The following is a 14,389-nucleotide window of genomic DNA, read 5'->3' as shown; positions in this document are numbered from 1 at the left end:
CACCTGCGCGCTCGCGCGCGGCACCGCCTGCGGCGTCTACACGGCGCGCTGCGGCGCGGGGCTGCGCTGCTACCCGCCCCGCGGCGAGCCGCGCCCGCTGCGCACCCTCATGCACGGCCAGGGCGTCTGCACCGACCTGGCCGACGTGGAGGCCATCCAGGAGAGCCTGCAGCCCCAAGGTAAGGCCAGGCCCGCATGCCCACCGGCCTCCGTCTTGCCACCCTGGGCTGTGGTGCATGAGCATCCCTGGGCCTCGGTCCTGCTCGCTGCAGTGCTGCGGGCAGCAGTGCCCCAAGCATCCCGGTCCTGCTTGCTCCACTGCTGCGGGCTGCAGTGCCCCAAGCATCCCTGGTCCATGCCTCTGCCTGCTCCAGCACTACGGGCTGTGCTCCCTGAGCATCCCGGCCTCCTGGTCCTGCTCGCTCCAGCACTATGGGATGTGCTCCCTGAGCATCCCGGCCTCCTGGTCTTGCTCGCTCCAGCACTATGGGATGTGCTCCCCGAGCATCCCGGCCTCCTGGTCCCGCTCGCTCCAGCACTATGGGATGTGCTCCCCGAGCATCCCGGCCTCCTGGTCCTGCTCGCTCCAGCATCGCTTGCCCAGCGCACATGGGAGCAAGGCGGGATGGGGGCTCAGTGCCCAGGGCGGGATGAGCTGGAGATGAACTGGGAGCGCTCAATATTCCCGTGCACATTGAGTCCATCCTTCGCTGCACCCCGCATGGCAGTGCCGTGACGAGTGGCACCAGGACAACCCACCCTTGTGCCAGGCAGGATATGGCCAGTGCTGGGGGGCTGACAGGACAGTGCTCGGGGTCCTGCAGCCGCCCACACCTGGGGATGCTCCATCCCCGTGAGCCCCTGCTCCCCATCCTAGGGCTGCTGCCGGTGGCTCTGCCAGAAGGAAACAGGAATGAGGCCTCGGGCACCTGCTTCCCACCGAGCCACGGGCACCTGTGTGCGGGCCAGCGCTGTGGCAAGAGCGGCGTGGGCCAGGAGGGCTGCAGCAGAGCAGCCACCCCATCCCTGTCCCTGTTACTGTCCTGCTCCTGGGCGTAGCCTGTTGCGCTTTCCCCCTCTTTCGTGCCAGGCTTATCCTACCGTGGCCCTGCGTGAGCCGAGGAGGGTCCTGCTGCGGGTGCCTGGCTCAGGGGGAGGCCTGCGGCGCAGCGAGCGGAGCAGCGCCCTGCCAGGACGGTCCATGGGCAGGAGGGCAGGAGCAGCCGCTGCGCAGCCTGGCAGTGCCAGGCCTGGCCGCGCTCTGGGGAGATCCTGCCGGGAAGCTGCCACATGGAGCTGGGCGCTTCATGGCCCCCCTGTTCCTGGGTGGAAATCTGCAGGCTGGGCCCATTGCTGGGGCACGGCGGCTCATGGTCCTGTTATTCCTGGCACCAGTGGAGGTGGGAGCAGGTGCTGCCGGGCAGTGCACGGTATCCGCGTGGGGCGGTCGTGGCTGGGAAGCGGTTAATGCGGATCCAGAACTGCAAACGCTTTGTGGGGCGCCGGGAATGCTGCATTCCAGGGAAGAGCTGGGAGGCGGCAGCGGGGGCTGCGGTGGGCGGGGGTTTTGGAGGGGCTGCACTGGGGCTCCCTGCTCCGCGGTGGCTCCCTGCACCGCTGGCACTGGGAGCTGGAGCCGGGCCTGTCCCAGTGCCGCAGGCCGGCCCCTCCGCCGGGATGTGGCATCCCGGAAAAGCTGAGGAGCTTTTTCCCAGCACATGGCCTGTAGTGAGGCGTGCTTTAATGCTGGGTAAATAATTGCATCCAGGGAAAAATGACCCACTGGAAGCTGCAGGGGAGATGGATCCTCGCCCCATGCGTGGGATGGGGCACCTGGCCAGGCCAGCAGTGTGGGCCACTTTTCAGACTGCTCCAGTGGATGCCACCTCCCATTTCCACCACCTTTTGCAGGTTTCTGCATTTAGGAAGCCTCCTCCTCACCTGGGTGTAAAGAGGCTAAATAAAGCGTCTCCGAGCCCGGCTTGGTCCCGCGCGGCCCCGCGGTGCCGCCTGCTCTGCGGGACCTCCCGGAACCGTTGCCGGCACCTGGTTTTGCTTAAACGGTGCCCGGCGATGCAGCGGGCACGGGGGCGGCCGAGCGCCGGCCTTGCGACACGCTCCGTGCTGGCCCCGCGCCGCTCGGCCGCCGCCGCGGCACGGGGCAGCCGCGGGTTGTGTGTCAAATTTCAAGGCCCTGAGCCATTTCCTGGAAAAATAGGACATATTAAACGAAGAGCAAACAGCCCCGAGCGAAGGAGCGGGACTTGTCCGCAGGGATTTGCCGTGAACTTTAGCCAGGCCGCCAGGCTGTTGCGCGAGCCCTTGGCGTCGGCACGCAGCGGCTCCGGCGTGCGTCCCGCTCCCCCGGCAGCGACGGCTCTGCCCGCGCCAGCTCTGCCCTCCTCTTTCGGGAAGCTTTTCCTCTTGGCTCACTGCTCCGTCAGGCTGTGCCTGGGGGTCTCATCCACGTCCCTCCTCCTGGCGGCCTGGGGGTGCGGGACCCCTCTGGCTCTCGTTTACAATGGGAAAATGTTGCTTGAACCAAACTCGGGGCTTTCAGGATGCTGGAATGAGCAGAACTTGCAGGTTCTGGAGAAATGTTGCTTGCTGCTCCTGCAACACTCGTGTCCCAGCTATCGACGTCCGCGGTCCCTTTGCTTCCCCGTCCCCGGGGGTCTCCAGGGACACGGGTGGCCCCAGAGGCCAGGGCATGTGGCCGGCAGGCCCTGTGCAGCGCAGGGACACACTGCAATCACAAATGCACAGAAGCATGCACAGGAAGGGCAGCTATCCCACCGGGAATGCTCCTGGGAGCCCTGTGCGGCTTTGCGGGAGCACCTGGCATGTCGCCGACCCGCCGGCTCTGTCCTTGCAGAGAAGGAGGAGATCGAGCACCCCAACAACAGCTTCAGCCCCTGCAGCCTCCAGGACCGCAAGTGCCTGCAGAAGCAGCAGGCGAAGCGCGTCGGCAACGGCAACAAGATGAGGAGCAGCGGGAGCCACCGGGAGGAGAGCCGGCCCATAGTGAGGAGGGGACAGGGGGCTGGGGACCGTGGGGGGTGCTCGGAGGGGCCCCGCTCAGCGCCCCGGTCCCGCAGGCGCAGGGCTCGTGCCAGAGCGAGCTGCACCGCGCGCTGGAGCGGCTGGCGGCGTCGCAGAGCCGCACGCATGAGGACCTCTACGTCATCCCCATCCCCAACTGCGACCGCAACGGCAACTTCCACCCCAAGCAGGTAGGCGCGCGCCGCGGTGGGGGGGCGCTCCTGGGGCAGCGGGGCCGCGATTCCAGCCGGGAATGCCGCGGGATGGGGCGGCCCCGTGGCAGCGCCTGCCCCTCCACAGTGTCACCCGGCGCTGGACGGGCAGCGCGGCAAGTGCTGGTGCGTGGACCGCAAGACCGGGGTGAAGCTGCCCGGCTTCCTGGAGCTCCCGGGGGACCTGGACTGTCACCAGGCGGCCGACAGCATGTGAACGTTGCCGCCGGGGCCCCGCCGCGGCCTCGGCGCTCCCGCGGCGGCGCACGGACACTTGGGCGCTCGCAGGACGGCGCTGCCCGCCCGGAGCCCGGGCGCGCCGGGGTCGCTTCGCTGGAGCCGGGAGCAGCCCCGGCCTCCTCCGCGCCGGCGTCTTGTCCCCGTGCCTTGGGCTCGGCCCGTGGGAGCAAAACGGGATGAATCCCTGTTTGCTTTGGCACCGCAAACGCTGGGGCCGGGGATAGCGCAGCGGCTCCTGCCGGAAAAAAAAAATCACTATTTTTGTAGATTTTTACTATTTTTTGATGCGCTTGTGCAGAGCTGGCCAGGAAGGCCGCAGCTGCAGGGCTTTGGGGTGAAAAACGGCTCTTTTGGGTGCAAGGGGGAATCTGCCAAAGACGGAAGCGACTCTGCAGCTGCTCCAGCCCCATGGCGGCTCTGCTCCTGCTTCCCAAGGGGCTCCGGAGCGGGTGGCTCAGCGGCCCCGCGCCGGGAGACGTTTCAGTTTTAATGAAGCGCCCGGGATGGGACATTTTGCACCGTCTCCTTGCCCCATTTTTGCTGTTTTTCCACCCATGGCTGCGGCGGTGGCGGCTGCGCGCTCCGGCACCGCCGCTGAGCTCCAGCTCCCTCCGTGTGTAGCCATGTCCCTCTCCTACCAGTAAACTTGAAGCTTTGTATGGACAAAAAGAAGAAAAAGGAACAAAAAAAAAAAAAAAAGATAATTGCCGTATTTAATTGCCGTGGTTATTAGTGCGTGTTTGGTCCTTGCGTCGCTGCTAGGAGCGCTGCACGTGAGCAGGGGCACCGCACGGCCGCCCAGTGCAGGGACACGGGTCCCTGACCGGGGGACATACTCCCCCGAGGATGGAGCTGGCCCTCGGAGCTGCCTCCATGCGCTGCGCTTCCAGGGAGCCGCGACACACGCTGGAACCCGTGGGCAGCTCGGGGAATTGGTGGCTTTTTTCCTGCATCAGGTGGCTTTGGCTGAAGCACAGCACGGTGCCCGAACTGATGCTCTGGCTACGTTTCCCAGGAAAAAGGCTCTCAGTGAATGTGGGATTCCAAGTGCCGAGGGGGAGGTTGGAGCGGAGCCGCTTCCCTCCTCCCAAAGCATCCCTTGCCCCCCTACCCGGAAAGCACAGAGCCCTCGGGGTGGTTGCTGGAGCAGAGCGGCTCTCCCCGCGGCGCCCCGGCTCCTCGCAGCCCCCGCGGGACCGTGAGGGCGCGCAGGGAGCCGCAGTTTCGGGAAGGCGCCCGCGAGGCCGGGAAGAGCCGGCTCCGGCCTCCGCACGCTCCGGCCTCGCGTGGCCTCTGCCTCCGCACGCCGGGGAGCCCGGGCCGCTATTTCCACCGCTGCCAAGGAGCTGTTTCGCTTGGACACACTTTCAAAGTCTTTTCCCTTACGTGCAAGCATACGTGCGCTTGGCAGCTCGAGAGAGCAAAGCCGCGCGTTTCCATTGCTAAAAGCCTCTATCACGGTTTGGGGGAGATAAATAACCCCTGGTTTATTGAAAATGCCCCTAAGCCGGGTTGGTTAGCGCACAGGGCCCCAGCGCAGCAAGGCCCGGTGCAAGGGAAGCGAGGGGGGAAGGAGGGCAGAGGAGGCGCTGGATGCAGAGCGGCTCCGCGGCCGCAACCCGCGGGCGAGAGCTTCAGCTGGGCCGAATCAGAGCAGCGCCGGCCCTCGCGGGGCTGCGCCAGTTTACGTCAGCCGAGGATCTGGCCCAGCGCCATGCGAATCACGTCCAAACCCCCCAGTTCTCCTGTCGGGAAAATGTCAACGCTTCCTTGTCAGCTCCACGCGCCACGCGGAGGCCGCGCGAGCCTCTACCCCGCGCTGCGGGAAAGGGCAGGGGTGCTGGTGCTGCCGCGCTGCCCGCGGCCGCGTCCTGCCCCTCGGGGACGCGCCATCCCTCCCTTCGAAGCCTTCGAGAGGCTTTGATTTGCAGGGCTGATACAGGTCTGGCCTCAAGGTCGAGGCGTCTCCCCATCTCCACCAGCCCAGCTTGGGGTGCCCGTGCGAGAAGGGGGTGTCTGGGTGGATGCTCCGCAGCGGGGAGCACAGGGGGGCCCCGTGCCTCTCCTTAGCCCCCCGGAGCCCAGGCAGCCCCGTGCGGGCGGGAAGCGGAGCCGGTGAGCGCTCCGGGGCGGGCGGGAGGTGCCGGTGCCAGGCGCGCACGCCAGTGGTTTCGCAAGGCAGGCCCGGCTCGCGCGCACGCGCCGGCCCCGGCGCCAGGCCCGGCTTTCCACGTGCTGGGATCCGGCCGCAGTTGCCGCCGCGGTGAACGCTTCCATATGGGGCGATTGCTCGTGGAGGCCTCGCAAGAACATCTGATCCCAGCAGAGGCTTCCAAGAACGGAGCAGCGAGTATAAAACCTTTAGCCGAACCTCTCGGCACCGCAGTACGTAACACAAAAACATAAATAGGAGCTGTTGCCAAAATGCAACACAGAAGCAGGAAGAAGTGAGGAACGGTCTCAGCAGGACAGGGGCAGCACCAGCCCCACAGTCCCAGCATTCGTGTCCTCTACGGGCCTGGCAGAAGCTTGCTGACAAAGTCGATGACGAGGGACGCCGGCTGCACGGTGTCGTACTCGGCAAACAGGTGACAGACGTTCTCCGAATCCGTCTGGCTTTTGGCCACAAACCCAAAGATTCTTTGAAAAATAAAAGGAGAGAGCCTAGCTTAGCTTGCCCTCAGGAATCCAGAGGAATATGCTTGAACTAGCCCGGCCCCGGAGCAGAATCCCAGCCCCGGCGCTGCCTTGGCCCGCTCCCCAAGCACGTTTGCTTGGAAGGAAAATACTTGGGGCCAAGGATTTCTGGCAAGACCTTCCCAACTGTAAAAAGCTTTCGGAGCTTTAGGTAGAGCCAGATACGAGCTCCCTTCCCGAGGCCAGAGCAAAGAGGCGGCGGGTTATGGGATTCACACGGTGCCCGCCCGGCCCCTGTGCGCAGCCCTTGAGCTCGGCTTACCTGGAGGCCCGGCAGTACTTCTGCCACCTGAGGGAAGAGCAGGGCAGGATTAGCTCACAGCAGCAACGCTTAACCCGTGCAACAAGCTGCAAAGTCAGGGCTCCTGCTTTGCCAAAGCCCCAGGGGTTCAGCCAGGGCGACAGCACGGGAGAGGGAGCGGAGGTGGGTGCTCGGCCCAGGACCCCGTGGGCTCCCCGGGCTCGCTCTGCTGCGACGCCAGGAGGAGCAGCCCCGCTCAGCAGCACAAACTCCGCAGCTCCCCAACTCACTTTCTGTTCTCCGGATCCATCCCGCAGAACCGCACGGAAGCCAGGGGATAGTGTCTCCTGAAAAACACCCTGTCGGGAAGCGGAGGAGAGCGGCGTTAGCGACGTGCTTGGCGAGGCCGCGGGACTCCTGCCCTGTGCTGTAAAACCAACAGGTCGAGTCCATCCCTGCGTTACGACACGCGTTTGTCCTAGCACGCCAGTTTTTCTCTTGATCAGTGGCAAATCAGCAAGTGGGGAGAATAACGGGCAAGAAGGAAGCCGGGCTCACAGCTGAGGAACGGGGTGCAGCCTCACAAGCCCTTCCGCTTCCCCCCTTTTCCCCCAGCAGCTCCGAGCGGCGCCGCGCACCCGAGACCCTTCCTTACTTCCTCTGGACGTCGGTCAGCGTGACGCCCTGCTCGCTCGCCTTGAAGTGCACGAGCGTCGGCGTGGGCAGCGTCTCCAGCTCGAAGGTGCTCGAGACGGCCTTCTGGATGGCCGGGGCCGCCGTCAGCGTCTCCACGGTCACCGAGTTGAGGTACAGGACGTTGCACGCTGCAGGGAGAGCACAGACGCAGCTCATTGCAGGTAGTGCGGCGCCGCTCTGCCCGCAGCGCACGCAGAGCCCCGGGCAGGAGCCGCGGGGCCAGGGCATCGCCACGCAGAGCTGGGCACGTTTCTGGAGGGTCAGCAGCAAACTAGGGCTTTAGTGACGCAGAAATACTTCACAAATTTATTTTGGTTTACTTTAATTCTCTGCACTAATTGTTTTAAAAGTCAAAGTTTTCATTTCCGGTTTCCAAATGCTGCATTTGGGTTTTTTTTTTTTTTTTGTTTGTTTATAACATATTTCCTTTAATGAAAAGCAGAAATGCCCCAAGCTGACTAACTGTTCAAGCGCAACGTAAAACATGACATTTCAGTCTGAAATGTTTAAAGGACTGTTCTGGGTCAAACTAAACTTTTCCGCTTGCCAGCTTATTTTTCAGAATTTGCAGCAAAATCGAGCTCTTTCGGTTCCCACGACTGCACCGTGACCTGTCAGCGCTGCCTCTTCCCCATCGCCCTGTTCTCACCTGCAGCCCCCACAACAACCAAGGGCTCTGCACACCAGGGTGCAGGGGAGAAGCAGAGACCTTCTCCCCGTCGGGAGTTTCTAAGCGTCTCCCACCAGGTCCCAGGGCTCTCAGTTAAACCTCGGGGAGCTTTGAGGTTTTCACCAGGCTTGGGAACTGCAGAACTCTCAAGCCTGGAGCTCTAGGCTCTAGTTTGGGGCAATTTAGGTGTCCTTTGGGCAAGGGCCCCGATCCTTTCCTTACCAGCAGTTTTCTGCAGCAGAGCCCCTGCAGATTCTGGAGCCCACTCGGGGCTGTTCTCCCCATCGGCGAGATCTGCAAAAGCAACAAGCAGCAGTGCTGGTGTCCACAGGGAAATTCCTTCCCACACACGGGCTAGGAGCGCGAGTCGCGGGCCGTTAGGCAGTAATCCGTTTAATTCTCCATCCCCCTCTTCCCCAGCTCTCCTGGCCCGGTTCCTCTCCCTTTTCCCCACTCCTCCTCTCTCAGCAGCCCCCGTCCCTCACGGGCCTGCCTGGCCACGCTCCATCCCAGCAAACGGTGCAGTTCCCTGCTCCGCTTCCATAGGGCGCCCGCGCCGCTCAGCCCTGTGCTGGAGCAGGAGGCGGCTCGGAGGGTACCCGTCGCAGGTACCCTAGGGTACCCCTTCCCTTGCCCGCCGCTGGGGCTCCTACCTCGGCCGGGGATGCGGAGGCGGCAGGGCAGCGCCAGCGCCGTCATGGCGTGCTGGTACACGAAGGCTGAGAGGCTCCCTGCAACGCGGAGCACAGCGTCAGTCCCCAAAAACCTCCCGTTTGGGGAGCGAGGAGCCCTGCGCCCGCCAGCAGCTTCGGGCAGAGCCCGCGCCCGCTTACCGAAATAGAGCTGCTCGCCGGCCCCCTTCAAGTGCACCCCTTTGGCAGAGGACTCGATGAGGAAGTGCCGGACGAGGTCACCGCTGTCGTCGCCTTGAAGGGAGACCGAGGCAGCATCAGCGCCCGCCGCGGGGCGGCTGCTTCACACCGGGGCTCCCGGGACGGCCGCGGGGCAGGACTCGCTGCGCGGGGATGAGATCCGCACGCACGGACCCCTCTCCCGCAGACCAGGAGCCCTGCGGCTTTTCAGCACATCCGAGCCCTGCGTCACGCAGCCCATGGTGCTTCCCACCCCGGAGCACCCTCCTTGGGCGCGAGCGCCCATACCTGTCTGGCTGCCTGATGGAGGGACGGGGACCTTCATGGCGAGGCCAAAGGAGCCCCGGTAGGACGTGCTGTCCCGCACAACGAACGTGCCTGGCTCCTTGTCCTTCAGCAGCTGGATCGCTGGGAGAGCACAGGCAGGGGGTGAGCGGAGCAGAGCGGGCGGGCGCTCCTGCCACGCACCCTGCCCACAATTCCACCCGGAGCCCAAGGAGAAACCAGGAGGCTGCTGAGCCCTCATGTCCCCCGTGTGGTTGCCAACCCCAGGGCCCGGCACGGGGCAGCTCCAGCTGGGATCACGGTGCCAGCCAGGCAGCTCCAGCCCTCAGTGCATTTCCTATCCCGGGGACCCTGGCTCAGCCCCATGTGTCGCCCTGTGCCTGGGGGTTCACGGAGCTGGGCTCTGGGGGCTGCAGAGCGGAGCCAGCCCCTTTGAGAGCCCCGGTGAGCAGCGCCAGCACCGCTAAAGTGGGCCAGTCCGTGCAGGACACGCAGGGGACACGGAGCCGTGGCTCAGCTGGCACCGCTCAGCCTCCCAACCTGGCTAGCGAACAGCTCCCCCGCGCCCAGCAGCCCCCACTGGGCTTTTCATCGTCATCACCAAGTCACCCAGGGCCACAGCACTGCTCGGAGCAGAGCTCACCCACCGCAGAGGAGCAAAGGGCACGCCGAGGAGCAGGCAGCCTTCCTGCCGAGCCGCAGGGAGCGAGCCTAACGTGGGCTTATCCCAGCCAAGACACCTGCGCTACCTTGTTCCCTGGTTATGCTTGGCTTGAACCAGTATTTCGACGTGTCCATCACAAACTTCATGGTGGGTTGCCCATCTCTGGGGGGACCTGCAAGAGACGCAGCGCCTTGAAGCAGAGCAAGGAAGACATCCCCTCTGCGCGGGGACAGAGGTTGGGTGTCAGGGACATGGATCACGAGGACTGTCACGGCCAACACCACCAAGGAGAACAGAGCTACCAGAACATGAGATGTTTCTCTTTTAAGCTGGCCGAGGTTGAAGGGTTTTTTTGTTTGTTTGTGTGATTTTCCCCCTCAATCCTTTGGATCAGGGCTTCCTCACAGCGCTCCCTTCCGCCCATAACCACCGTTGTGCGGCTGAGCGGGGGGCAGCGCGCAAGGTGCCCCGGCAGCACCACAGGAGCCCAGCAGCTCGGGGGGGTTTCACCAGCCAAGGATCTGACCCGCTACAGCCCCGCTCCTTTTCCCATGAGGATCCCAATAAAACCTTAAACCCCGACTGCCACCTCTGCTAATCTCCACCCAACAACAGCCCTGTTGCTCAGTCCTGTACGAGGGCACATTATATGGGCTGGGCGTCTTTTCCATTTCCTCCAGACCCGCTCCGCGCACCCGTTCGGGTCTCCCAAGCAGAGCGACAGGCCAACATCGTGGCCCTTGTTCTGGGGGGCTGCAAGCGAGCGCACCTGCACCTCCTTCAGCGGGACCAGGACACTTCTGCCCATGGACCCTGCACCTCAGGAGCTTGCTGGGGGGCCGGCAGGGCTGGCGCGCGGAGGTGACTCACTGTCGGGGACGCAGGAGAGCAGCGGGGCCGACAGCGCGTTGTTGAGGGCGCCGGGCACCAGGCAGGGGCCACAGCCGGGAGTGGGGCTCTGCTCCGCCGGGGCCGCGGCGCCTCCGGCTGCGTCCGCGCGCTCCGGGCACCCGTTCACCAGCAGCACGGGGACGTCGGCTGCGGCGCTCACGATGGAAGCGGGGCAGCTGCTGGCCTGGCCCTTCTGCGGCGGCGACGCGCTGGCTTTGGCGGAGCAGCTCGGCCTGGGCCGCAAGGAGTCGGGCCCAAAGGCGTCTCCGGCGGGAGGTCGGACGCCCAGGGAAGACGGGCAGGGGCTGCCGAGGGGTCCCGCGGGGGACAGGCGCTCGGGCGAGCGGCCACCAGCGCAGGCAGCATCGGAATCGTCGCTGGGCAGCGAGTGGGTGCTGCTGCGGGAAGAGGCAGGTAACAGGCACAAGAATCGGATGAGCTGGGGAGTCTGCAGCACGGAGCGGCCCCGGGCTGCAGGGAGGGCTCAGCCCTGCTCGGATGGGCACCATCCTCGGCCGTCCCTCCTCTGGTGCCCGTCCCCATGCCCGGCGGGGTCGCGAGGCCGCGTTTACCTGCCCAGGACGTAGCTGGTGTCCGAGCCGGGGCTGTTGGAGAGCAGGGAGATGCCGCTGCCCCTCTGCGGCGCCCTCGCCACGTGCAGCGCCCTCCGCAGCGCGTCGCGGGCGGGCGACGCTCCGAGGGGCGCCCCGGGGCTGCAGGACGTGCCCTCCGCCGGCGGGATGGCGATGCTCTCGGAGCCCGGCGGGCTGCAGAGGAGCCCTCCTCTGTGGGGCCAGGGGTCTTGCGGCGAGGAGGAGAGCGGCGAGCTGGGCGAGCCCTGCAGCAGCTCCCGGCACGGGGCCCTGGCCGGCGTCATCTCGATGTACTTGAAGTCTGCGGGCACAGAGATGTGGCTGGAGCGGGCTGGCAGCTGCGGGACACGCGGCTCCTCTGCCTGCTAATCTTTGGGGCCACAAGGACAAGGACAAAGCGCCGCGTGGCTGAGCGCGGCACGGCCCAAAACGGGCCCTTCGCTAAGCACCTAAGCGGGCGGATTTCTCGCCCCGTCGCGAGTCGGAGCGACGCGGCGGGTGCCGGCGGGCGCAGGCGCCGGGTTACCCGCGGTCACGTCAGCTCGGGGGCCGCGGCGAGCGCGGCGCGCCGGGCGCCTGCCGGGACCTGCAGCGCGGCGGGCGGGTCCCGCAGCACCTGACTCAAGGGGAAAACATCTGGCTGCTCCCTCCAGGGATGACATCAGGTTCAGGGGAGGCCCCGGGGCGGCCGGCGCTTCCTGGCGAAAACGCCCGTCCCTGCACAGCCGTGCGGAGCCAGCACAGCGCCAAGGGCCCCGCAGCGCCGGACACCTGCCCGTGGCCACGGGGAGCCGCGGGACGAGGGCGGTCACGGGGCTTTGGCTCCTGCTGGGCCACCTGTGTCACCGGCAGGCACAGGGCAGCACAGGGCTGGCTCCCTCCCTGCCTCCGTCAGCAGCAACATCCTTTCCCAGGCAATTCCTGCGTCCGTGTGCTGTGTGCCGGATTGGCTCCCGCTTCCCTGCAATGGGATTTTCACCCACCAGTTCCCTGAGCAAGGCCGTAAATTCCCATTGAGCTCCAAGGCGCCTCTTAGAGAGAGGCTCTCAGCTTTGATTTAAGGACTTGCAGCTATGGCAAATTCACCTTCCCCCCAGGGAAGTTGTTCTAGTGCTTAATCACCTCCACTGCTTAAATTGTGCACCTTAGTTCTAGTCTGAACTTGTCCAGCTTTGTTTTCATCTCCTGGATCTTCCTTTGCCACAGAATTCACCACTGTTTCTTGCTCTTGTTCTTAAGTATTTGTTGGAGAGGTTTTTTTTTTTTTTTTTTTTTTTTTTCTGTAGCAATTAAAGAACTCATCTTAAAAATCTCCAGCTTCTTTGCAGTTAGTTTTATATGCTTAAATCCTGCCCTAGGACCTAGTTGAGAATATCCAGCCTGGGGAGAGCAGCCTGCTGCGCCTTGCCAAGCTCTGCAATCACTGTTTACTGTGAGGAACAACCAGACCTCTGGGGCATGAGTTTGCAGAGCAGGAAAAGCACAAGCCTGTACAAAAGTCACTCGTGGAGCCACCTCTCCAAGCCAACTCCAGAGCAGGGCTAAATCAACAGGGTTTGATGGAAGCAGGGCTGCAGATGTCCCTGCCCCACACCCTGTGTCCTGCAGCAGCAAAGTTCCTGCAGAGCCCCGGGGCTCATGGCCCAGGCCATTCGGGTCTCCCCACGCAAAGGCCCCGTAACGAGGTTTTGGCCGAGGTTTTGGCCAAAAAAATACTTTTTTTTTTGTCAATGTCTCCCTCAAAAGGGGAGAAAGAAACTTGGTTTTTGATCGCCCTTTATAGAAATACCTCAGAAGTGTCTGTGCGTTGGGCTAACAATGCTCTTTGCCTCCACTTTTGGAGCTTTTGCTTATCAGATGTGGTTAAGCCTTAAATATTTGCTCAGGATCTTGGCAATGCTTTCCGCAGCAGAAGGAGTGGCAGGAGTCCCACAGACGCCGAGTCCAACTCTCACGCAAGCTGCGAGGGCTGATCCTGTTCTCAAAGAACGATTAGGACCTGGGTAATTTGTCTTGCATAACTATGGCACCTCGTAGGCAAACTCTCCCTCAATGGAAAACTTGAGAGGCCGCCTCAGCAAACTTTCCACTAGACAAGAACAAGTCCATCTGGATGCTCCTGGGCACCATCCTTCTCCTACCAGCCTCCACAGCACCCCTGTTTGGAGGGCACTCCCCTTATTGGCAATTCCTGCACATTCCTTTAAAGTAATTCCCTAATAAGCATGGGATTTGCAACCAAAACAGGGTTGGAGAGCAAATAACCATATGCACCTATAAATATATATAGGTACACACAGGCAAATGATCTCTTTGTGGTTTCAGTTCCTCACAGACTTGCACCTTCTCACCACAGGCAGAACGGAGAGGCATGAAAATTGTTCAGAAGGTGCAAGGGGAAGTTGCACCGTCCTTCCCTGTGCATCCAGAGGAGGATACGCAGCAGGTTTTCAGAACCTTGCACCCTCACCAGCGCCTCGAGAACACAACCTCCAAGCGCAACACCTGGGAGAGGCACCTGAACGCCTCTAAAACCTCCCCCGAGGAGCAGGGAATTGCGCTTGCGCTCTGTCCCAGCTGTTTATCCGCAAGGCCACCCCTCGTGGCACGCGTGCCGCTGGCGCCGGCAGCGCCCGAGCTGTCGCGTGCCCGCTCTGCCGCGGCCTCGTGCTCCTCAGCACCTGCCTCGTACATCCGCCACCCCACACGCTGGGGAAGCAGCTCAGCAGCTTCGGCACGTGCCGAGCGGCCCCCTCTAGCCCCACGCTCCTCATGAGCTTTCACGAGAGCTCAGGGCAAGCAGGGCTTGTTCTAGGCTTTTGATATCCTGCCTTTTGACCCCACGCTGAGACAGATTTGAAGTGTTTTGCTATCTGAAGATACAGGGAAGCAAAAGGGGTTTGGGGGCGCCCTGCATCCCTAGGCACATCGGAGGGTTGTTGTGCAGCAGCTGCTGCACCAGGAGATGCGCTGCAGCTCTTGCAACGCGCACCGGCCAGTAACACTGCACGCGAGGGGCAGGCCAGGAAGGCTGGGCAGCAGGAGCGCACATTGCACGGCTCCGGATTGCGGGGATGGCAGCGAGCTGCTGCACAGGGTCACACAAGGTGTCCGGGAGGGGATGGAGCTGCTGCACAGGGTCACACAAGGTGTCCCAGGAGGCGATGGAGCTGCTGCACAGGGTCACACAAGGTGTCCGGGAGGGGATGGAGCTGCTGCTGCTGCACAGGGTCACACAAGGTGCCAGGAGGGGATGGAGCTGCTGCACAGGGTCACACAAGGTGCC

At 63.6% G+C, this 14,389-nt stretch overlaps 2 protein-coding genes across 2 annotated transcripts in view; one reads left to right on the top strand and one right to left on the bottom strand.

Moving 5' to 3' along the window:
• The first annotated feature begins 24 nt into the window (after positions 1–24).
• Positions 25–3,483, top strand: IGFBP4 (insulin like growth factor binding protein 4). Its single transcript, XM_026041416.1, has 4 exons — positions 25–179; positions 2,876–3,024; positions 3,099–3,233; positions 3,343–3,483. Exons 1-4 carry the CDS (start codon positions 110–112, stop codon positions 3,469–3,471), a joined length of 483 nt encoding a protein of 160 aa, XP_025897201.1. The 5' UTR covers positions 25–109; the 3' UTR covers positions 3,472–3,483.
• A 2,468-nt stretch (positions 3,484–5,951) lies between these two features.
• The window catches only part of TNS4 (tensin 4), a 10,009-nt gene continuing 1,571 nt past the window's right edge, over positions 5,952–14,389 (bottom strand). Inside the window, exons 2-12 of the mRNA XM_026041385.1 lie at positions 11,083–11,404; positions 10,490–10,908; positions 9,705–9,791; positions 8,959–9,078; positions 8,632–8,724; positions 8,452–8,529; positions 8,021–8,092; positions 7,088–7,256; positions 6,723–6,791; positions 6,454–6,480; positions 5,952–6,134 (exon numbers count right to left, since the gene is read on the bottom strand). Coding sequence (XP_025897170.1) covers positions 6,005–6,134; positions 6,454–6,480; positions 6,723–6,791; positions 7,088–7,256; positions 8,021–8,092; positions 8,452–8,529; positions 8,632–8,724; positions 8,959–9,078; positions 9,705–9,791; positions 10,490–10,908; positions 11,083–11,404 — 1,586 coding nt within the window. The 3' untranslated portion in view covers positions 5,952–6,004. The remainder of the gene's footprint in view (positions 6,135–6,453; positions 6,481–6,722; positions 6,792–7,087; positions 7,257–8,020; positions 8,093–8,451; positions 8,530–8,631; positions 8,725–8,958; positions 9,079–9,704; positions 9,792–10,489; positions 10,909–11,082; positions 11,405–14,389) is intronic.

This window comes from Nothoprocta perdicaria, unplaced genomic scaffold (genome assembly GCF_003342845.1).
Source record: "Nothoprocta perdicaria isolate Ctin4 unplaced genomic scaffold, notPer1 scaffold_283, whole genome shotgun sequence".
In the NCBI taxonomy this organism is placed as follows: domain Eukaryota; kingdom Metazoa; phylum Chordata; class Aves; order Tinamiformes; family Tinamidae; genus Nothoprocta; species Nothoprocta perdicaria.
Note: the sequence above shows the minus strand (reverse complement) of the source record. Positions and strands in the feature narration are given on the sequence as shown.